Source organism: Lytechinus variegatus, chromosome 6, assembly GCF_018143015.1.
Source record: "Lytechinus variegatus isolate NC3 chromosome 6, Lvar_3.0, whole genome shotgun sequence".
NCBI classification, from domain to species: Eukaryota; Metazoa; Echinodermata; class Echinoidea; order Temnopleuroida; family Toxopneustidae; genus Lytechinus; species Lytechinus variegatus.
In genome coordinates, this window is record NC_054745.1 from 27,440,104 (window position 1) to 27,464,757 (window position 24,654).

At 38.1% G+C, this 24,654-nt stretch overlaps 1 protein-coding gene across 1 annotated transcript; it reads right to left on the reverse strand.

Moving 5' to 3' along the window:
* LOC121417673 (aldehyde dehydrogenase family 3 member A2-like) lies at window positions 1-23,916 on the reverse strand. Its single transcript, XM_041611407.1, has 11 exons — window positions 23,754-23,916; window positions 20,816-20,911; window positions 19,011-19,232; window positions 16,441-16,604; window positions 13,937-14,167; window positions 11,067-11,193; window positions 5,665-5,735; window positions 5,169-5,284; window positions 3,061-3,196; window positions 918-1,056; window positions 1-45 (listed from the first exon to the last, which is right to left on the reverse strand). Exons 1-11 carry the CDS (start codon window positions 23,808-23,810, stop codon window positions 1-3), a joined length of 1,404 nt encoding a protein of 467 aa, XP_041467341.1. The 5' UTR covers window positions 23,811-23,916.
* Window positions 23,917-24,654: the final 738 nt, after the last annotated feature.

The window sequence follows — 24,654 nt, forward strand, 5'->3', positions numbered from 1 at the left end:
TCACTGCTTAAGGGCCTGGGGGAGATACTTGTCCACACCGAAGGCCTAGAAAACAACAGTCAGAGAGAGAGAAAAAATATCAATAATTATTTTTAAAAAACTATAACATTTGCCGGGTGCTTTACACAGATATTTCAAAGTGTGCAGGTTGAAAGAGAAACTAATAAAAACATTGAATCTGTTTTATGACAACAAAAGAAGAAAAAAATAAACCAAAGTTGTACTTCTTAGAAATGAAGAGGCAAGTTTTACGTAGCAATTTGAATATTTCATTAGAGCAAGCATTTTGCATTTGGGGTGACAGTTTGATCTAGAGGGCATTTTAGCAAACGTGTCATTGCCATAACAGGTCTTTGTCAAATTAAGCGAGAGCCGATTTATTTTTTTACCACGCCGCTCGCTGAATTTTTACTTCGAAACCTTGTGCATCTTTTGAGACCAAAGTTACGATGTCTGGGTATGCGGTTTAAAAATTACACGACATCACGTAAGTGCATGTCAGACCCAAAACATGATTTTGAGAACAAGGTCAATGTAAATCGACTTTTCTCATCTTATTCATGACGATATGATTATTTTTACTTCCATCAGCTGAAATTAATCAATTATAGCATATTCATGCTTTTAAAAAGGCTCTGCTGTAAATTTGGATAAAAAGCACACACACAAAAAAAGTTTGAAAAACAAAGATACATTTAAAAAATATAGATGACATTCAGTCACATTATTTTTTTGTTATGCATGGTGAACAAAAATCCCTATAAAGAGTCTGTATACAAAAAATGAGCATTTTAGGAGCATTATTCAGTAAATTAGAGTAAAATTTTGATTTTATGCATACATCAGCATAACAAAAAATAGAAACGAATGAAAATAATATAAAGAAAGTATTACAATAAACAGAGAATCGTTGTTACCTTGCATACTACAGCGAGTAGGAAGCCGATGAGCGTTAGTCTGAGGAAGGTGTAAAAGAAACCCTTTCTCTTTGGACTCTTCTTCAGGAAGAACTCTGCTACAGAGGCCTTGCCAGGGGTGTATGGGGGATAACGAAGTCTGTATTCAAAGGAGTGAAAACAAAAATAATTCATACAAAGATGTTATCACGCTTGTCCTGTCCCTTTAAACGGAAGATGCAGCCGGAAGTAGACTTCACAAAAATGTCTCAAAAATAAATAATAGCTTAAATTTCATGCCGAAAGCTTCTACATGGAGGCTCCCATCTCTTGTCAGTGTAAGTGCATTGACATTGGCTATTCAGTCTAGTGACCAGAGGGTAGCATGCATGTGCATGATTATACAGCTAGTGTATACATGTACTTATCCGCATCAGCCAGCCCACACAGTAAATGTTGGGCATAATCATAAAAAAAGGAGTTTTCAACAAGATAAAGAGGAGGAATTGTCAACATCAATCTTAAAGGGGAATGAAACCTTTGGAACCTGTGTAGGCTTGTGTGGAAACATAAAAATCAAAGAATAAGAACAAAGGAAATTTGAGGAAAAATCGGACAAATAATGAGAAAGTTACGAGCATTTGAATATTGCAATCAGTAATGCTATGGAGATCCTTGCATTGGCAATAAATAAATAAATGAATACATAAATAAATGAATAAATAAATAAATAAATAAATGAATAAATAAATAAATATATAAATAAATAAATAAATAAATAAATGAATGCATGAATGGATGAATGAATGAATAAATAAATAAATAAATGAATATATAAATAAATAAATGAATACATAAATAAATTTTAAATATATATAATATTTGAAAAATTGCTATGATGAAATTTGGGTGAAAAAGCATATTAATCAAGGCAATAACATCATTGTCAGCTGTGTTAATGGAATAGAATCGAAACAAATATCATATTCATGTCATCTATGTATAGTTTAAAGATAAATTCCAGTTTTGGTAACGATCTCAAAATGACTCTTTACAGAATCAACTATAATGACCACCCAAGTGTCTGTTTGTATGAATAAAAGATATGTGCCAAAGGATTCTGGAAGAAATTGTGTAATTGCTGAGAAATAAGCAAAATAAGCGCGGATTCGGTCACTTCCGTCGGGTCTTTATTCCAGCAATAATAATACACTGTCCCACGTGTGCCTATCTGTGTTGGTGATCTTCAGTGTGAACATTTTTCAGCGTAGATTTCAAGATTTCACAAAGTTCAGTTTATGTAACTGTACCAGATCTAGATCCTCTATGATATACTGACAATTAACCCTATCTAGGCCGGGGTATTTTGGGAGTTCATATGGCCGGGGGGGGGAGGGGGCATCCCAGGCCCCCCCTTAAGATCTCGGCCGTCGACCGCGCGATCTACAAGATTGTATAGTAATTTTTTTTCATGCGAATTGCTATTAAGTGATTATGCTAATTTATGCGTAATTAGTATGCGAAATCATACTTTTTCCTCTAACTCCCTAAATAAAGCTCCAAATGTACTAATTTTTGGTATAGAAACTCTTTGTGGTGTTCTTAGCAAGTGTACATGAAAAAAATTGCGATATCAAATCATTTTCTTATGTATTATATTGTTTTTTGCAATTTCTTATGTATTTCTTTGTTTTTTTATCTTTTGTTTTTCATTGTTTTTTCAATGAAATTTGTTGGGGACTCTTCTGTGATCATAAAAAGCATAAAATAAATACATTTAGACCAGCAAAACTGAAAATAATCATGCATTTATGAATTATGGTTAAAAAGACAATTTGCATTGACTTTGTATATGAAATCATGTTTTAGAACAATTTTTGGTCTGACATGCACTTACATAATGTTGCGTAATTTCAGGACCACGTACCCGGGTGACGCAAAATTGGTCTCAAAAGTTGCGCAAGACTTGAAAGTAAAATGTCAGCGAGCGGCGCGGTCAAAAAATTTCGCGCGGCGAAAATATCGTGCGATTCGTTGAGGGGGGGGGGCCTCCGAGGCCCCCCGGCCTAGATAGGGTTAAGCCTTGTTTTACAGACTCTCATGAAATCAGTGTTTACCGTAACTACTGGCATTTCTCTTTAAGGAAATCAATCTAAGAACTTACGACTGTGCCTTCTCGGTGAACCACATGTGCTTGTCAATGAGGACTGGTTTCTTGTGTGAGAAGACCTCAAAGGAAAACTTCCCATGGTACGCCCCTTGGCCTGATCCACCGACTCCTCCAAATGGCATTTCCTCAACTGAAAATAATAATAATGATTAAGATGCTGTGGATGATGATGGTGATAATAATGATACTACTACTACTACTACTAATAATAGTAACAATAAAAACAATAATCATCATCGTCATCATCGCCGCCTCCAATATCATAATCATCATCATCGCGATCATCACCATCAGCATCATCACCGTCATCATCACAATCATCATCATCATCATCATCATCATCATCATCATCACCATCATCATTATCATCATCATCATCATCATCATCACAATCATCATCATCATCACCACCATCACCATCATATCATCTTCATCATCTCCATCATCATCATCACCATCATCATCATCACAATCATCATCACCATCATCATCATCACAATCATCATCATCATCACAATCATCACCATCATCACCATCATCATCATCATCACCACCATCATCATCATCATTCCAATCATCTTGATCATCATCATACTGTAAATTAAGTGCAGAAATTCATATTTCAATATGAATACCAAAATCAATGAGAGAAGATGATAGATGCCAAATCAAAATTCTAATGGAAAACTTTCAATAAGCACTACGCTGTTGTAATACTGGAATATTGGACGAAACTGGAGTATAATTCAAATTACAGACACTTTGCCTAAGATATAGTCAGGCTTTTAATTGAACTGGATTTGATTAAAGGGGAATTTCACCCTGACCAAACATTTCTAGTAAAAATAGCAAAAAAGGGAACAACTTACATGTAAAATTCTAATAACTTTCTTGATCTTTGATGGATTTTCCTCAAACCTTCACCAATTATTTTTTTACATTTTCGCTTGTATTTTTCAACTTTTTATCAGGAAGAACTTCCCTTTCAAATTGATTAATTGAGAGAAACACTAAGGCCCGTATCCTGACCGCGATCAACTCTGTGCTGAAACTATGGGGAGCCAAAAATTCAGAAATCTTGTTTATATTGTACATTTCTTATGTTTATTATTTTCTGTCACTTTGCTTTTATAATGAAGAAAAATACTTCAAAATACTTCATTGATCACTCACAGACAATATAGGTGTCATATGCATTAATAAATTGAATAAACCATTAGGGATTTGTGCCCCAATTGGCTCCCCATGGTTCAACCAAAACTTTAAACCAGGTGGGTGTTTTAATAAAGCTGTTCGTAAGTTAAGAGCGACTTTGAAGGAAACCAAAACCCAAGAAGAGAAGTAATCTTATTGGAAAGAGTAAAATGAGAGGAACAATTTAAAAAAAGTTTCATCAAAATCGGTTATGAAATAAGCAAGTTATGGGAGTTTGAAAACTCTTGTTGTACTTTCTGTGGGCATCCTCAAATTGGCAAACGTGCTTCAAAATGGCTGATTTTGTGGACAACTCTATTTGTTTTGTACACAAATTTTCAGATTTTCCTCATTATCTTTCAAATTGCATCTTGCCTCCTTCTGAGCACAACATATGTCATGGATAAATGTAATGCACACCATGTATGTCAAGGTCAGGAGGAGATAATGTGAAATATGTAAAATAAAGGGGGAAATCTGAAAATATGTTTACAAAACAAATGGAGAGTTGTCCACAAAATCAGCCATTTTGAAGCACGTTTGCCAATTTGAGGATCCACATAGGAAGTACAACAAGACTTTTTAATCGTCCATAACTTGCTTATTTCATAACCGATTTTGATGAAACTTTTTTTTAAATTGTTTCTCTCATTTTACTCTTTCCAATAAGATTGCTTCTCTTCTTGGGTTTTGGTTTCTTTAAGAACGACTGGTAGTCCTTTCTTGTGGTAAATGGTATATTCACTGGCGATGGTTTAGCGCAAGAAAGGTTCACCAGTCATTCTTAAAGTCGCTCTTATCTTACGAACAGCTTTATGAAACAGCCCCCAGGGATTAATTTAAACCCGAGTTCAGAATACGGGCCATCATATAATTTACTCCATAAATAAGAATGTAGAGTAACTCACTTGCAGCATGTATAATTACATCGTTTCCAACGAAGGCTCCACTCGATGTCTCATGAGCAATGCGTTCTAATGTCTTCTGGTTGTTGGAGAAGGCATATAACGCAAGTGGTTTATCCCTGTCAAAGAAAAAAAAACAGAATGTATACTAATAATAATGATGATAACAACAACAATAATGATGATAATGATAACAATAATGATAATAATGATGATGATGATAATAATGAATAAACAATTTAATAAAGTAAAAAAACAAATCGTTTTGTGCCCCCCCCCACCCCGGCAATTTTTTTTTTGGGGGGGTCTCAGGGTAATTGAAAACATTTCACATCTGCAACATTAGATAAGCGTAAACATAACAATGGATGAGGATTTTCCAGGGCCCCTTTCGGGGTTTGCAGGGGTCTTTTAAGCATTTCAGGGGAGGGAATAACACCCTGACCCCTATGTAATTTGTTCCCACCCCCCCCCCCTCCCTTCTGGAACCATATCTTACCTGTCGTTAATGAAATCAATGGCTTGGTCTAGTGTATCTACATTGAAAATAGATATGATGGGGCCAAAGATCTGAAGAAAGAGAGAAAAGCTGTGTGTTAAGAATTAGCCGAGAGCAGATAAGTTAATAAAAATCACTGAAAACTTCTTCATAAAATGTGAAAACAAAATTGATGAATTCTAATATTTCTCTGCCTCAGAAGCCTTCAAAAAATCTGGTAAGATCACTTTAAGAAAAAATCCACTAATTCACGTTGGGGAAAGTGGATTGGATCACCGATTATTCTTTCAAATTGGCAATTTTCCTTTAATTCCTAATGATAATAATGAAAATCGTGGGGGCGTTCAATCAGAGGGACGTTGGTTTGAATCCCAGGCATGGCAATGGATTTGATCTGAAGATTATCCTTTTTTGCAAAATTACATCAGAAATTGAAGCAACATACAAAAATGACTCACGAATAGAGTTATTATTCATGATTCTGGGGCAAAGGATTCAAAAGTTGATATTTCAAGATGGCGTCATCTGGCGGCCATCTTGGAATTGACCTGAAGATGACATTATATCGTAAAATAGTTAGCAGAAAGCAATTCTACACATCCTAAAACCCCCAAACAGAGGTATTACTTGTCATTCTGGGGCAAGGAGATCAAAAGTCAATATTTCAAGATGGCATCTGGCGGCCATCTTGTTTTTGACCTGAAGATTACCTTATATTGCAAAAATGATAATAGGAATCGATTCTACACACCCTTAAACCCCTAAGAAGAGTCATTACTCATTATTTTGGGGCAAGGGGTTCACACGTTAGGTTTTTAAGATGGCATCTGGCGGCCATTTTGGATTTATGCAAATTAGCAAAATTGCCCAAACGGCAACTTTGGGCAACCGAGCTGAATTTGTTCTAGGACCCCTTAGGAACACGAATCAAGAAAAAAACTTCATCGGAAAGAACATTTCTAGGTTGGTGTATTGAGCCTGAGGGACTGTCAAATCGACTACTTAGGCATTTGAGGAACTGCTTCCTTACCAGGTACCAATTCATCTAACCTGGGTTGAGTGCAGCACAAAGTTGGAAAATTTCTTGCTGAAGGAAAACAGGCGATTGATCAGAATCAAACCAACCTCCCTCAGGTTGAAAGATGAGTCATAACAACCAGACCACACCCCCCCCAACGACATTCATCAGTCTTTAACACCAATACCAGCAAGCACTGCATTTTTTTTTTATTGTTGCAGCAGAGGTAAATCAAAATCCGGGGTCCGTTGCAGAAAGAGTTGCGTTTAAACGCAAGTCAAAAATTCAATCGCAAGTCCAAAATGCGCGTGTTGATTGGTTGAAAATCAAGTTGCGCGTGATTTTTAGAGTTGCGCATGATTTTTAGAGTTGCGTTTGATTGCAACTCTTTCTGCAACGGGCCCCCAGAAAAGACGCCTTATGAAGTTGGTTGGCAGCTCAGGGGCCCGTCTTACAAAGTGTTGCGATTGATCCGATCTATCGCAACTATGGAAAGCCAGCAAAGTCATCATATAAAATACAAGTTTGCTCAAAATAAGTTCTAGATATGAATGTATATCCATAAATTCATTGATTTCTTGACAATTTGGTGTGTTCTCCTTTGTTTACAAAGGACATTTTGCAAATTTCCTGTAGAAAAAAATTACGACACTGAAGGATTTCCATAGAGTTATGATTAATTGGATCTATCGTAACTCTTTGTAAGACGGGGCCATGTATGCTAATACAGAGCTACCAACATGAAAAAAAACATTTCAGTGTTTTTAAAGCTGAAAATCAGCATTTTGGTGAGAAAATCAGAATTTTCAAAGGATTACCACAGGTCAGCACATAAACTGAAACTTGAGAGATCAGTATTTTGCATGAAACCATCAGAATAAGCCAGTTCACGGTTAGGTCATGATCAACTTTTCTCAAATGACCTTTGTGATTTTTCATTAGGATAAGCACTATCATTTTCAAATGCAGATGTTGCGTAAGTTTTACTGGTAGAGTATTCAAATTCTAAGAACAAAAGGCATTGTACAGACCAGGGGCCCGTTGCAGAAAGAGTTGCAATCGATCGCAACTCTAAAAATCATGCGCAACTTGATTTTCAACCAATCAACAGCGCGCATTTGGGACTTGCGTTTGATTTTTTGACTTGCGTTTAAACGCAACTCTTTCTGCAACAGGCCCCAGGTGACTAGAATAGTACATCAGGGATAAAGTTTGGAAATCTGTTTTATTGTCTGCCTTTGGCACATTTGACTACTGTCTAGGCTACTGTCAAATACCAGTGGTTATGAAGGCTCTATTTATTACTCTTCAGCTTGGATGTGATAAAATGAATATTTTGAAAGGAATACATGATCAAATCACAAATGCCTATGTCAGTGAATTTGAAAGCCACCTTCATGGTTTATCTCAAATGACCTTTTTCTGCTCGTGCGCAGTTTACAATCGTGAACAGGCTTATTCTTCTCATTTTTTCAGTACCAAATACAGAATATCAGTACAACTTGGCAGCCTTCCTAATGATGTATTTTGCATATTCATACAATTAAATTCATTAAATCATGCAAAGAATTAAAGGGGAATCCAGCCTTGGCCAAAACATGTTCTGCTGGGAAGGAGAAAAATAAATTCAACAGAATGGCGAAAGTTTCAAAGAAATCGGACAAGCAATAAGAAAATTATAACTACTTTAAAATTGAGATCACTAATAGTATGTAGATTTCAAATTGGCAACTGGGTAAGTAAATTATGACAAGGGGCAAGGACAACTTTCCCATAGGCCACATACTTTATTATCAGCGGTTTGTGGTTTTCTCCTAAATACCCATTCCCCTGGGGCAGTAATCGTAATGTAATCCAGGTAGTATAATGTTTTATGTCCTTATCAAAGAAAAATATAATTTGAAATTTGGGAAAAATAATATTTTAGCCAGGGCTCCACACTAACCCATTTTTTCTACTGGTCCAACCTATTCATGTCGGACCAGTAGATACCCAGTTTTTCAAATTTTTACTAGTCCGAACCTAAAATCTACTGGTCCCAAAAAGTAAAGAAAACATTAAAAAAAGGCGCAAGTTTATTTTTCTAGCCTTTCGTGACCCCCCCCCCCCCCCCGTAAAACGAAGGAATGAAGGACAAAAAGAAAGCAAGACAGAAACGAAGAGAGTAAGACAGAAAGAAAGAAGGAAAGTCAGAAAGAAAGGATGGAAGGAAGGAAAGAAGTAAGAAAAGAAGGAAGGAAGGAAAGAAGGAAGGAAAGTAAGAAAGAAAGAAAGGATGGAAGGAAGGAAGGAAAGTAAGAAAGAAAGGATGGAAGGAAGGAAGGAAGGAGGGAGGAAGGAAGGGAGGAAAGAAGGGAGGAAAGAAGGAAGGAAGGAAAGTAAGAAAGGATGGAAGGAAGGAAGGAAAGGAGGAAGGAAGGAAAGAAGGAAGGAAAGTAAGAAAGAAAGAAAGAAAGGATGGAAGGAAGGAAGGAAAGTAAGAAAGAAAGGATGGAAGGAAGGAAGGAAAGTAAGAAAGAAAGGATGGAAGGAAGGAAGGAAAGTAAGAAAGAAAGGATGGAAGGAAGGAAGGAGGGAGGAAAGAAGGGAGGAAAGAAGGAAGGAAAGAAGGAAGGAAAGTAAGAAAGGATGGAAGGAAAGAAGGAAGGAAAGGAGGAAGGAAGGAAGGAAGGAAGGAAAGAAAGAAAGAAGGAAGGAAAGTCAGAAAGAAAGGATGGAAGGAAGGTAGAAAAGAAGGAAGAAAGGATGGAAGGAAGGAAAGAAGGAAGGAAAGAAGTAAGGAAGGAAGGAAAGTAAGAAAGAAAGAAAGGATGGAAGGAAGGGAGGAAAGAAGGAAGGAAAGAAGGGATGAAAGGAGGAAGGAAGGAAGGAAAGAAGGAAGGAAAGAAAGAAAGGATGGAAGGAGGAAGGAAGGATGGAAGGAGGAAGGAAGGAAGGAAAGAAAGAAAGGATGTAAGGAAAGAAGGAATGAAAGAAGGAAGGAAAGAAGGGAGGAAGGAAGGAAGGAAAGAAGGAAGGAAAGAAGGAAGGAAAGAAGGAAGGAAGGAAGGAAAGTAAGAAAGAAAGAAAGGATGGAAGGAGGAAGGAAGGGAGGAAAGAAGGGAGGAAAGAAGGAAGGAAAGAAGGAAGGAAAGAAAGAAAGGATGTAAGGAAAGAAGGAAGGAAAGAAGGAAGGAAAGAAGGGAGGAAGGAAGGAAGGAAAGAAGGAAGGAAAGAAGGAAGGAAGGAAGGAAAGAAGGAAGGAAGGAAGGAAAGAAGGAAGGAAGGAAGGAAGGAAGGAAGGAAAGAAATAGAGAAAAAAAATTAAAAGAAAGATTGAAAAGAAAGAAGGAAAGAAAACAGGAAGAAAACAGAGGAAGAAAGCTAAAACTATTATCATAAATAATTTATGTTTCTTTTTTGGCTCAATTAAAATAGCTACGAAAGAAAGTCAGAAACCAAGTGTATCAACACCCCGATCAACACACACATAAATGCATATGTGGGGCTAATATGTATTCAGACGATACCACCCGAGACCCGATCTGTTTGAACCAAACAGAAGTGAAAATTTACCCTTTTACTGCTTACAGATGACAGAGTTACTCCAATTTTTAGGAAATATGGACATTATAAGAGCCTTTCATGAGTATGAACCGTGAATTTTGACAGTTCTGTGAGAGATTTCTGCCAGAGTTTAGCCAGGCTTCGTTCGTGCGGCCAGTGGAGAATTCACCATGTGGATTGTGTGGCTGACTACATGTACACTGTATGCATGCTGTATAGTACTCTAGTAACACGTGCGATTCATTCTGTGTGTATTCTGTGTGTGAATTGCAGAATTTAACGGGGGGAAATGGTTTGCTGTGAATTTGACCATTTCTGGAAAAGTTATTGGCCCAACAATGGTTTTTATTACTGGTCATGTCGGACCCTTAAATCTTGCTATTTTTGGAAAAATTACTGGCCCGACAATGATATTTTTTACTGGTCATGTCGGACCAGTAAATCTTCCAATTTCTAAAAATCTACTGGCCCAACAGCGATTTTTACCGGTCTGGGACCGTCGGACCGCCGCTAGTGTCGAGCCCTGTTTTAGCCATAATATGTATTGGAGTACATGGAAGAGTAGTCCTTGCCTTACATGTACACCACTATGACATCCCATATGCAGCCAATTTGAAGTCTCCATGGGTATAGTGATTACCAATATTTACAACTTTTAAAAATTCATAATTTCTTGTTGTTTGTCCAATATTGTTCAAACTTTCACCTATCAACTTGTCTGATTTTTCTTTTTCTTATAAAAACAAGTTTTTATTTGGGTTGGATTCCCCTTTAAGATCAATCTAGCTGCAGTAATCCTAATTGGGCGATTCTCCTTGGCTTTAGTTTCAATACGTACCTCTTCCGTCATGCATTTAGCAGTTTCGCTTGGGTTCAGTATAACAGTGGGGGCAATGTACAGATCCGATTCATCGGTCTTACCACCGATCACGACATTCTGACCTTCCAATATTTCTGATATTCTCCTAGTTGTAGGTAAGAGAAAGAGAGAAATTTTACATTAATGTCCTTTGTGACCCTAAAATCTGCTCAGAGCATCTCCACAATGGTGACAATGTACAGATCGGATTCATCGATCTTACCACCGATCACAACATTCTGACCTTCCAATATTTCTGATATTCTCCTAGTTGTAGGTAAGAGAAAGAGAGAAATTTTACATTAATGTTCTTTGTGACCCTAAAATCTGCTCAGAGCATCTCCACAATGGTGACAATGTACAGATCGGATTCATCGATCTTACCACCGATCACCATATTCTGACCTTCCAATATCGCTGATATTCTCCTAGTTGAGTAAAAGAGAGAGAGAGAAATTTTCTATTAATGACCTCTGTGACCTATGACCTTGTGACGCTAACATCTAATCAGACCATCTCCGCAATGGTCGTAATGTACAGATCGGATTCATCGTTCTTATCACCAACACCGGTATTCACACCTTCCAATATCGCTGATATTCGCCTGGTTGAGTGAAAGAGAGGAGAAATTTTCTATCAATGACATCTATGACCTTTGACCTGTGACCCTACAATCTAATCTGCTCATTGTCAAAGTGAAAACAATGTCAAGATCAGATTCATCAGTCTCATCACCAATGACCACAATCTGACCTTCCAATATCGCTGATATGCTTCTAGTTGAGTAAGAGAGAGAGAGAGAGAAATTTTCTATCAATGACCTCTATGAACTTTGTCCTGTGACCCTAAAATCTAAACTGATCATTGTCAAAGTGAAAACAATGTCAAGATCAGATTCATCAGTCTCATCACCAATGACCACAATCTGACCTTCCAATATCGCTGATATGCTTCTAGTTGAGTAAGAGAGAGAGAGAAATTTTCTATTAATGACCTCTGTGACCTATGACCTTGTGATGCTAACATCTAATCAGACCATCTCCGCAATGGTCGTAATGTACGGATCGGATTCATCGTTCTTATCACCAACACCGGTATTCACACCTTCCAATATCGCTGATATTCGCCTGGTTGAGTGAAAGAGAGGAGAAATTTTCTATCAATGACATCTATGACCTTTGACCTGTGACCCTACAATCTAATCTGCTCATTGTCAAAGTGAAAACAATGTCAAGATCAGATTCATCAGTCTCATCACCAATGACCACAATCTGACCTTCCAATATCGCTGATATGCTTCTAGTTGAGTAAGAGAGAGAGAGAGAGAAATTTTCTATCAATGACCTCTATGAACTTTGTCCTGTGACCCTAAAATCTAAACTGATCATTGTCAAAGTGAAAACAATGTCAAGATCAGATTCATCAGTCTCATCACCAATGACCACAATCTGACCTTCCAATATCGCTGATATGCTTCTAGTTGAGTAAAAGAGAGAGAGAAATTTTATATTAATGACCCCTGTGACCTATGGCCTTGTGACGCTAACATCCAATCAGACCAGCTCCGCAATGGTCGTAATGTACAGATCGGATTCATCACTCTTATCACCAACACCGATATTCAAACCTTCCAATATCGCTGATATTCGCCTGGTTGAGTGAAAGAGAGGAGAAATTTTCTATCAATGACCTCTATGACCTTTGGCCTTATGACCCTAAAATCTAATCAGGGGCAGTTTCATAAAGAGTTACAACAGTTGCCACTTTGCCATTATGGCAACTACAGTACCATGGTAATCTTGATTTTGATTGGCTGCTGAGCCCTGTTGCCATGGTAGTCGTCATAATGGCAAAGTGGCAACTGTTGTGAACTCTTTATGAAATGGGCCCCAGATCATTGTCAACAGTGGAAACATTGTCAAGATCAGATTCATCAGTCTCATCACCAATCACCACATTCTGACCTTCCAATATCGCTGATATTCTCCTAGTTAGGTCAAAGAAAGAAAAAATATATATATCCATGACCTCTGTGACCTATGACCTTGTGACGCTAACATCTAATCAGAGCATCTCCACAATGGTGGCAATGTACAGATCAGATTCATCAGTCTCATCATCTATCACCATATTCTGACCTTCCATTATTGCTGATATTTTCCTAGTTAAATAAAGCAAAGAGAGAAATTTTATATTGATGACCTCTGTGACATATGACCTTGTGACTTTAATATCTAATGAGATATTTGCCAGTGGGTACAATGTAGAGATCAGAATTATCAGTCTTACCACCGATCACCATATTATACAAATAATGCATGTACGCATGCATGCAAGGCCAAATAATGAACGATGTGCGAGAAGAGCCAATGGATATACTGCACCGAGGTCCGCAAGACCGAGTGTGGTATATCCATTTGGCGAGTCAAGCACAGAGTTCATTATTTAGGTCCTCTTTGCACAAGAATGCATGCATTGTTTGTTTTATACAACTACCCATCAGATCCATCAGTCAGTGACAATATTCTGACCTTCAATTAATGACGACATTCTCCTAATTATGTGATAGAGGAATTCTGTTTCTGATAATGACCTCTTGAGACCTTTGAGCTTGTGATCTTAAAATCTTATCTGGGCACCGTAATACAAAGCTTAGCGATTTAATTGCTAAATGAAGTAGCCTATCAAAATCGTTGCATGTGCATTTTGCTCTGCATACTGACTGGGAACCAATCGGAATTGTACATTATCAGAAACAGAATTCCTCTATCACATAATTAGGAGAATATGGTCATCAATTGGAGGTCAGAATATTGTCACTGACTGACCATAAGCATTGACCCACTTACTTGAAGTGCCTTTGGTTGACAATCCTCGCGTAGGCAGGGTTTTTCTGTGGGTCATCCCCAAAGAACTCCTTGATGTTCGCTCTGAACGCTTTCAGTATCTGGTCATTATCTCTCGAGTGACATAGTATGTAATCCGGAGCGACACAGGTCTGCCCGCAATTCATGTAGCGCCCCCATGTGACCCGACGCACAGAGGTATTGATGTCCGTGTTCGAATCGATATACACAGGACTGAAACGAACAAAGATAGTGGCCATCACAAAACTCAACAATTGCTCGTGAATAATTTGAAAAAGTGATTTTATCAACTACACATAAACTAAAGGTTCCATGAAATCATATTTCAACTCATTTGGCTTATAAATCATTCGTAATTGTCTAGGAAGTATAATAGATGATTGTATTCACCATCGATGAATCAGGAAAGAGCACAGTAAACACAAGAAACATACAACTTAATAAAACATTTGGCACTTTTGGCTTCCAATAATTTTAGCATAGAATTAGACCACTGTCTATTAAAGTTGAACCCGACTTCAGAATAAGGGCCAAACAGGGTGACCAGATTTCACAAAATGAAATATGGACAATTGACAAAAAAGATCAACAAAGAAGGCTACACAGTGTTAGACCTGTGAAAATTATAAAGTATTGGAAGGGAGGGTGAATGAAAGAATGAAGGAGAGAAAGAAAAGAGAAAAAATTAAAGGGAAAAAAGAATAAAAGAAAGTTAGAATAAAAGGATGAAAGAAAGAATAAAAGAGAGAAAAGGGTTTCCATCATTCATTGAATTGAATACAGAAAGAAAAAGAGAAAGGAATGGAAGAAGAATACATGTGTGAAAGACAAAATAGAGAGAAAGAAAAAGGAGGAGGAAAGAAAGAAGGAAAGAAAGAATGAAGGAAAGAAAAATGTTTCCTTCATTCTTTGAAAGAAAGAAAGAAAGAAAGAAAAAAAGAAAGAAAGGAAAACGGTAAGGGAGGAGGGAAGGAAGGAATTAAGGGAGAAAGGGAGGGAGAAAAAGAATAAGGGAAAGAATTAGAAGGAAAAATAAAATAAAGAATGAAAGAAAAGAGGAAAGAAAGGGAGGAAGAATGAAGTGAAGAGGGAATGAAAAAATAATGGAAGAAGAGAAAGAATTAAAAGAAAAAGGAGAGGAAGGGAGGAGGAAGAAAAAAGAAAGAAAGAATGAATGAAGGAAATAAAAAAAGAAATTTGATAAAGGAGATGGGTAAGAAAAAGGAGGAAAGCAAGAAAATGAACAGAGAGAGAGATAGGATCAGGAAAGACAAATATGAAATAAAGATGGATGGAACAAAAACGGGAAGCCAGGAAGGATAGAAGGATAAAGAAAGGATAGAAAAGAAAGACAGAAGAAAAAAGGTTCAAACTTCAAGCAAATAAAAAAATCCAATCATCTAACAAAAATCCTAATGATATTAGGTGTTTTTCAAATATATTTTTAAAATAATAAAAAAAATGTTTTAGAAGAGAATAAAATTTCAAAGTTTTGTTTAACTTAAATGTTAGATGAAACATCGCGGCATCATACACGACAAGACTCAAAACAAAAGCTGAAACAACTAGATCTAGTTATGAAAACTCAATAACTTGTTCCACCAATTACATAATTATCTCCAAATCAGTAATCTGAGAACCCATGATGTAATTATACAAATTTCCCGCCAATTTTGTGATTATTTTGGTGTAGAGAATCTGCTCATGGCCATCTAGAAGCCTGCCACACAATGGCAGGAGGTCAGTTCATTTGCGATGTATTGGGTTAGCGACAAAATCACCGCAGAACTCACAAAAGTTTATTTATTTTTCGATTTTATTGTTGTCTCTACTTCGTCATCTGTTGGTTATTTTGATGAAAATTTGTCACTTTTGAATACAATTTGTTCAATAATCTCAAATACGGGACATATAGGCGTCCCGGGAAGGGTTTGTTGGGACGCCGGGACAAAGAATCAAAATACGGGACAATCCCGGGAAATACGGGACGTCTGGTCACTCTGGGGCCAAACATGACAAAGATGGAATAAGCCAGTTCGTAGTTCCTTTCTGCGCATGATCAAAAGATTCTATGCATGATCAGAAGAAGGTCATTTGTACTAAAGTGACATGGTGCTTTAAAATCTAATGAGATAAGCATCAACTTTGATGTCTTGATTATTCATATATTCTTTTGAATTGTCGTTTTCATTTACATCCACAAAAAACAACAATGCTTCCACGAACGACTGGTATTTCACAGTTTGTCAAGTACATTGTGCAACATGCTAAGATATGCATTTAAAGTAGGAATGCAACAAATACCTTCATTAAGTGTTCATTGGTGTGCTATTCTAGTCACCTGGTCTATTCAATTTCTTCATCCTGCTATGTAAGGCAAGCTTACGTAATATCGTGCTTTGAAATCTGCCTATCATGATGAAAGAAATGAAAGGTCATTTGACCAAAATTGCCCATGAAGTAACTACGAACTGGTCTATACTCACCTCTTTCCTCCAAGCTCGAGAGTGACCGGTGTCAGGTGCTTTGCAGCAGCTGTCATCACAATCCTCCCTACTACACCACTTCCTGTGTAGAGAATGTGATCAAACTTCTGAGCTAGCACCTCCGTCGTTATCTTCGCATCACCATTCACAACTTGATAGCAGTCCTGAAAAGAAAGGGTACCGGTCTTGAGATAGTGATCAAACTTCTGTCCTCAATTACACTTTTGTAATTTAGTATCAACATTCACAACTTGATCAAAATCGTGCAAAGAAAGTGTACCACTGAAAAAATAGGAACAAACTTCTGAGCTGATACCTTCTGCTTGATACCTTGGCATCCCATTCACAATTTGAAAGCATTCTGAATAGAAAGGCTACCAGTCAAAACATACATGAGAATGTGATCGAACTTTGGTTCGAACAACTTGGTTTTTATCTTGCATCAGCATTCACAACTTGATAGCAGTCCTGAAAAGTCGGACAAAAAACTTGGTGTGAAAATTGTTCAACAATAGCCCCAGAATGGGAAATAATAAACACGCATGCTTTAATTCTTCTAACTAATATGTACTATTTCATCTATCCCGGAAGGCGACGCAAGGAAAATAATCCACCACCATCGGCATGAAGAAGCGGCCGAGGTAAACAAGCGCAGCGGAGGTAAACAAGCGCTGTGGAGGGAAACAAGCGTGGTGGAAATAAACAAGCGCTGCAGAGGTGAAAAACGTGGCGGAGATAAACAAGCGCTGCGAAGGTAATCAAGCGCAGCGGATATATTTCATTTCTTTCAATTAACGTCTTCTTTTCTTACAAATAAAGTTAAATGAATACACAAGCATGGGTGGTGTTTCAATGTTTTTTTTATTAAAGTCGGCGATGTCATATGAGAGAAATAAAGACTGAGAGAGAGGTAAAGACAAAGTGAAATAAAGATGAACACTGATTCTTTCTTGGAGGTTTGTGGTCTTGAAAAAGACCATTTGTTTTCCAGGCTCAAAGCCGTAAAAATCTTCCTTGTCTGAGTTGTCCTCAAATACTTTCCGGAGCTGCTTGTCATCCATGACTGGGTAGGCCAGATCCTCGTCGCAGTCGCCATCTACTTCTGAGTCGTCTTCCCACAGAATGTCGTCCTCTGTTCCATCGAGTGAATTGGAGATGCGGCATTTGAGAAATGCCCGCCTGATGATCTCCAGGTCAAGCTCCTGCCAAACCTTGGCGATCCACCCGCAGATGATTGGAGGAACTGCCTTCTTCACATGACCGCCCTTTGTGTACTCCTTCTCTCCGTCCATCATCCATACCTCCCAGCATCGCCGCATGCCAACTTTGAAGGGCTTGTTGACCCCCACATCCAGAGGCTGTAGAAGCGAAGTCATTCCTCCTGGAATCATGACGAGATCAGTGTTGGTCTTGTAGCAACGCCTTGGTGGGGGCAGAGTTGTGGCACCTGAAGGCATCCTATACCAGCATGCTTCGACGATTGGTGAGCCTTCCGACACGACGACCCAAGACAATCTTCAGCCAATCCTCGGTGAGCTCTTGGTCCTTCCACCCCTTCACCTGGGCCATCACGGTGACACCTTGCGGGTAGCGCCCTTGGGAATTGTCTTCCTCTTAAAAATGACGTATGGGGGCAACTTCCCACCGTCTGCGATACAGCTCAGCAATCTTCCTAGCCTTCAAGTGCAGAGCCAATGTGGACACCGCATGGCCCTGTGCCCTCTTCTCCTGCACCAAGCTGAAGACGGTCTCCTCTCCCTATGGCCACCTTGCTTTGCCACTCCTCATCGCCCTCTTCTTATTCAGCATGGCCTTCAAGGTCTCCTTGCTGTTGCACCATCGACAAACGTTCTTCTCATCTACGTCATATTTCCTGCCTGCAGCCCTGTTGCCAAACTCCTCTGCATACATGCAGACAGCGAGTTTGAATGAAGCGGTGTACGAACTTCTCATTATGATCGACTGTAGTAAGAGATGCTGAGCAGGAGTAGCTAGAACCTGGAATGGATGGCGAAGATGTCAAGCTAGGTGAATGCACTGCAACAGATGATCGAGTTGATAACGGAGCTTGTTGTAATCACTGGAACTGATGGTACAAATGCATGAGATCATCACGAAATGTGTAGAACGTATGAGCAAAGGCTGTGATACAGGCGTTAGAAAGAGGTTTGGGTGGTAGAGCAATGGTCCAGAAAAACAGGAGCCTCTTGTCTGTACCCTAAAATAGCCGCGGTGCCCGAACCAGGGTTTGAAGATCAGAAATAAAGAGAACCATCTAATTAAAAGACAAGTTCATCCCAACAAAGTTGGTTTTAATAAAAAGAGAAAATCAAACAAGCAATGCACTGAAAATTTCATCAAAATCAGACGTAAAATAAGAAAGTTATGCATGTCACTGAGCTGTGCATATAACTGTTTTGTGAAAAATATGCAAACCTTTAAAATTTCACAACTCTCCTATTTTACATCCGATTTTGATGAAATTTTCAGCGTTATCCTTGTTTGATTTTTCTCTACTGATTCAAATACAAAATTTCTGGGGTGGACTTGACCTGTAAGCAACAACTCACATTGTCCAGGTACTGTGGAATAAGCCTCTCGTAGAGAAGGGCCGTTTCGGGTGAGAGCTCCGATGGTTTGATGATAGCGGTGTTCCCCGCGACCATCGCGCCCACGAGGGGCTCGATGACCAGTTGGAATGGGTAGTTCCAGGCTCCTATGATGAGGGACAGGCCCAGGGGCTCCCAGATGTTGTAGGCCACCTTGCCCACGGTCATCAGGTTGGTGGACACCTAGGAAAGATACATGTATAGATGGAAGAAAAAACGAGATTGAACAGTGGTCTAAACGTGCACCAGGGTTCCCAGCTTTTCAAGAATACATTCCCTGATTTTTCCCCGATGAAGTTTGAAAATTCTGATAATTATTTAAACCCATTCCCAGTTTCGCATGTTTTTTAAGTTGTTGCAGTGAACAAGTAAAAAAAACACTATAAAAACCACCATAACCAGTTATTCAATGGATATTGTATTGATATGCAACAAAATATAACAGAGTCTGACTGACTACCATGCTTTCGACTTTTCGGCTGATCAAAGTTCCCTAATATTTCTAATGGATCATTACTCAAGGCGCTACACATTAAATAAACAAAAACATTGTAAATAATCACAATTAAAATCATCAAACATAACATTCATATGAGGAAAAAACATGGCCTTCACTAATATGATTGTAAAGATAGGTAATATTTGACACTTGATTGGAATGTCTTAAGAGTGTTCATATTCTTGATAGTATTTGGCAGTCTATTCCACATAGCTAAAAGCCTGATCTCCATAATGCTTGGTCCTGCTACGCGGAATCACAAGGTTGGTAGAAGATCGTAAAGAATAGTGGCTTTGGAACTATTTTTTGACCGGTGGAAGAATTAGGGCTGTTTTACTGTTTGAGTTGATAAATTTGAGCCCATCATAGTTCATAAATGGCGTTTATTTTTAAGATGAGCTGGCTACGATACCCTTCTCTGGTCAGATATGGAATGTTAGATATATATCCTATCCAATGGTAATAAACATTCGACCCTCTAATTTCACGTTTATTTTTATGAATTTTTTAAAAGTGCCATTTCAACACACAAGTCTATGGGGAATGTTTTACGCGCGTGACACAATAAGGGAAAAAAAAGGATTTTTTTACAAAAAAGAGTATTTCTAAAAATTTGTCTCAACGTAACGATCACCAGCCTGTTGTAGTGAGATCGATGAAAAAACATGTGAAACTACTCTACTTGAAAACTTGATAATCCACCCTTTTAATCATGTGCTCGTAGGCAAGAATTTACTTGTTCTTTTCATGCAAGGAGTTACCGGCCCGACAGTGATTTTTCCCAGTCTGGGACTGTCAGACCCGCACTTGTGTCACGTGCTGTGTATGAATACATACTCCATGATCAGAAATTTAAAAAAGAGTAACAAATACTTCAAAAAAAGTATTGTTGCATTTATAGCAAAAAAGAGGAATACTGTAAAATAGGTATGATTGGCATGTCTGGTAGGGTATTGTGTTAAACCCAGGGTTGAAGTTGGTCGATTAGTGTGTGGAATTTAGAGCGGAGCAATAATCGCCGGTGCAAATGACATAAAACTGGCTGGTCACATCTGTGATTATTATTTTTTTTCAATTTTTTTTTTAATTTCCCTCCGATAGGGCATATATTTGCATAAACATTTTAACAATGATTGACATAATACTAAGCATATCATACACACAGCATAATTTTGAACAAAGTATAGGCCTACATGTACGTGGCGTTTCAAACAAAAGGTAACCGATCCAAGAGTGGCCATGTCCTACACCCATCCGTTATACTTACATTGACTGGTTTGATCCAATCTTCTAATTCATTCATAAACTGAACCAGGTCTTTCTCTGCCATCATGATCTCATACGCATTAGATTCAAAGGCTGGCTGTTTCAGGATCAAAATCAGATAACATACACGTAAAGAGTTATATGAAAATATTGGAGAACAAAAGCGATACAATATACAATTGCCCATACTCTGAAATCTGGTTTAACTAATAAATGCAGGCCACGGTGCTACACAAGCACTTGCCCGATTGCCCGGGGCAAGTAAAAGTTAGAGTCTGGCAAGTGTTTTGAAGTTAAGAACAAAACTACTTGTCTGAATTGGGTAAGCAAAATTCTCACAGTAGAATGACCGAAATTAGGGTCGATATGATATGATATTGACCCTACTTTTGGTCATGGCAGGTAATCAGTTCATGTCAAAAGAGAGAAAAAGGTCACAGAGATGCCAAGTTCAAAGACTAGCTACATGTATGCATGAGATTTTCTGTGAATCTGAGTGAGATCAGAGACATTGTGTACAATGTATATGGGGATAGGCTGTGATAGTTGCGTGAGACAGAGATTTGAGGGGATGAACAAGAGTCCAAAATGCTTGAGTCTCACACACAACGCATGAGACTTGGTAGCTCTGAGGTCAATGGTTAATAAGACCACCAAACTTTCTTTTAGAAGAGGTAAAACTTTTTTTCACGTTTTTTTTGGGGGCAAGTGAAATAGATTTTGGGGCAAGTAAATCCAAACTATTTTAATAATTTACTTGCCCAACTGGGCAAGTGCTTCTAAAAAGTTATGTAGCACCCTGTTAAATGGTCTATAAACTCTGAGCTAAAATTACGCAAAGCTGAAAATGTAAAAAGCACTAGTGATGTCATACTATTCAAGGGGGGGGGATGAAACAATACATCATTCCCCCTTGAACAATAGATTCACAACACAAATCAACACCCATGGTGAAAAAGCTCATTTACATTTTTGTTTCTCATGTTTACTTTGCTCTCTCTTCATGCTTTAATGATAAATGCCAGTAGTTGCAGTAAACACTGATTTCACAAGAAAGTCTGTAAAACTAAGCTTAATTGTCACTAAATCATCAAGGATCTATATCTGGCACAGTTACATAAACTGAACTTTGTGAAATCTTGAACTCTACACTAAAAAATGTTCACACTGAAGATCACCAACACATAAAGCGCACGTGGGACAGTGTGTTGGAATTGCTTTGAATGTCGGCCCGATGCTTGACTGGAATCCAGTGCTTATTTGCTAATTTCTCAGCAATTTTTCTTCCAGAATCCTTTGGCACATATTTTTCATTTCTACAAACAGACACTTTGGTGGTCATTTCATTGGATTCTGTATGAGCTCATTTTGAAATCGTTACCACAACTGGCATTTATCTTTAATGATGAAGAAAACAATTACCATCATTTCCTGTCAGTGATGAGTGACTTGATTGCCAAATGAGTTGATAAATTGAACTTGTACCGTTAGAGATTTGTTTCATTGTTGACTAACCCTAGTAAGAACACAACTTTAGAATACGGTTCATTTTGTTTAATATAGAATGGATGAGAAAATCCCTCCTATCTGATTTGATGAGAGCTGTACTATCATTTGACTTGGATGCAAGAATGACACCTATACTCACAACCATATCAATTGCAAAGTACATTATTATCATGGAAGAAGCTCTGATATCTTTCTCCCCCTTATTAGCCCCCCCCCCCCCACCCTCTTTCCTTTCCCCTCTCTTTTTATTCATTCATGGGGGTCCTGCACTGCAGATTTTTGATAATTATCATCCTTTTGATAGGCTGTTCTATTTAATTTGATTTGAGCCTATATCTAAAGATAAATGAAAGTAGTTGCAGTAAACACTGATTTCATGAGAAAGTAAGTAAAACCAGGTTTAATTGTCACTATATCATTGAGGATCTAGATCTGGTACAGTTAAAACTGAACTTTGTGAAATCTTTAAATCTACTGAAGATCACAAACACAGATAAGCGCACGTGGGACAGTGTATTATTATTGCTTTGAATGTCAGCCCGACGCTTGACCCGTAGTGGCCCTCCCTGTTAAACTTTTGTTGGTACTTCCCAATGCCCCAATTTTTTTCTCTGATCTTTCCTGCACATTTTGATACAAAGATTTCAGGGGGGGGGAGGGGGGGGGATTATGCCCCCCTCCCCACGATAATAATAAGCTTTGAAATAGCCCGAGAGTATTAGGATTAAAGCATATAGTATGAACGACAACATAACGGACGATTGCTCTCTCCCACCCTCCATCCGGTCTTTATCCCCATACCCCTCTCTATCTTTCTCTACCCCCCCCCCCTTTCCCTCTTCCCTCACCTTCCATTCATTTGAGCTTTGGAGTATTTCATAAAACAACTGGTCACTGATTTTCACTGGAATCTGTTAAAAGCTAGTGAAATCCTTGCATCTCACTGGCTAAGAACAAACTAGTTATAAAAATTTAAAAAATCATTTTTTTTTCACAAAGTAATGTAATTTAGAACTTAATATGTAAATATGTTTGTTAATTTCTCTTTGTACATATGTTTAATCGTTTTATGATTTCTGTATACAGAAATTCATTTATTTTTATTTATTCATTTTTATTTTTGTTTATTTTTTATTCATTATATATATGCATTGTTTATTTCTTTATTTTATCTTATTTTTTAATCATAAAATGTACTTATGAAAGGGGGCCTTCACCCTACAAGCTCTGCTTTTTAGTTGGTCACCTCCTCTTTCAATTTCATAGTATCATTGTATTATAGAAATGATTTATATATTATATTTTGTAAATATGTATATTGAACTATCATTGTAAATGTAAAAAGATTAAAAGAGAAAAATACATGAATTGAAATGAATTGAATTACTGTCAGGAAGCTTCATTGTACCTGCCCCAGCTGTTAATCTTACCTTTTTCAAATCTTTGTGAATGGCATCGATAAAGTCCTGCCGATGCTCTTTGATCATGCGATGGCAGTCTGAAAGATGTTTGATCCTCGCTTCGTAAGATCGTGTCTTCCCCGCTCTGAATGCAGCCCGCCCTCGCTCGACCACCTGTTAAAAATGACAGAGTGCATTCATATTCTAAGATCGTCTGGATATCTTTTTGGACAAGTAAGGCATCACAGAAGGATTGCTCTACCCAAGGAAGACAGTGAACAGTAGATCTGCATGATATACATATGCAGGTATTCAATATTTTTCAAAGAGGGTAGGTATTAAAGTTCGACCTCTCTTATCGGGACAAGTTGGGACCAGCACCAATCCGGATAAGGGATTTATCCGGATCTGGGAGACCCAATTAAATACAAGCAGCTGCACTGCCGACTGCCTCCCCAGGCTACCGGCGGTAGCTACACTTGTAGTGGGCGCACGGTAAAGACAATATTCACTGCAGAGTCAGTGCAAATTATAGGCATTGTTTTTATGGAAATTAAATTCATCCATGGCCAAAACTCTCGGATAATTTACCTGCTAAAATGACTGAGGTATACATTGAGCATACCTCGAAAGAAAGAGAATGACTCGATGAAACCAAGTTTTAAAATTAGATCATCGCGGCGGGTATCGCAGCTTCGCAATGTCAGCCATTGTTACACTGACTGTAGGCTCAAACATGATAGATGGCGCTGTCCGTATTGAGGCCTAAAGTTAGCTAGCAAGACATGTGTTGTTTTTCCCGTGAAGCAAAAAGAGAAACGTGATGATAATTTGCGCTGCAGCCTGATTTACTGGAAATTATCATTCCTAAAGTTCTTTTGGTGATTTGGGTGAGATATTTTCATGAAAAATATGTTTGGTGTAGGGTGAC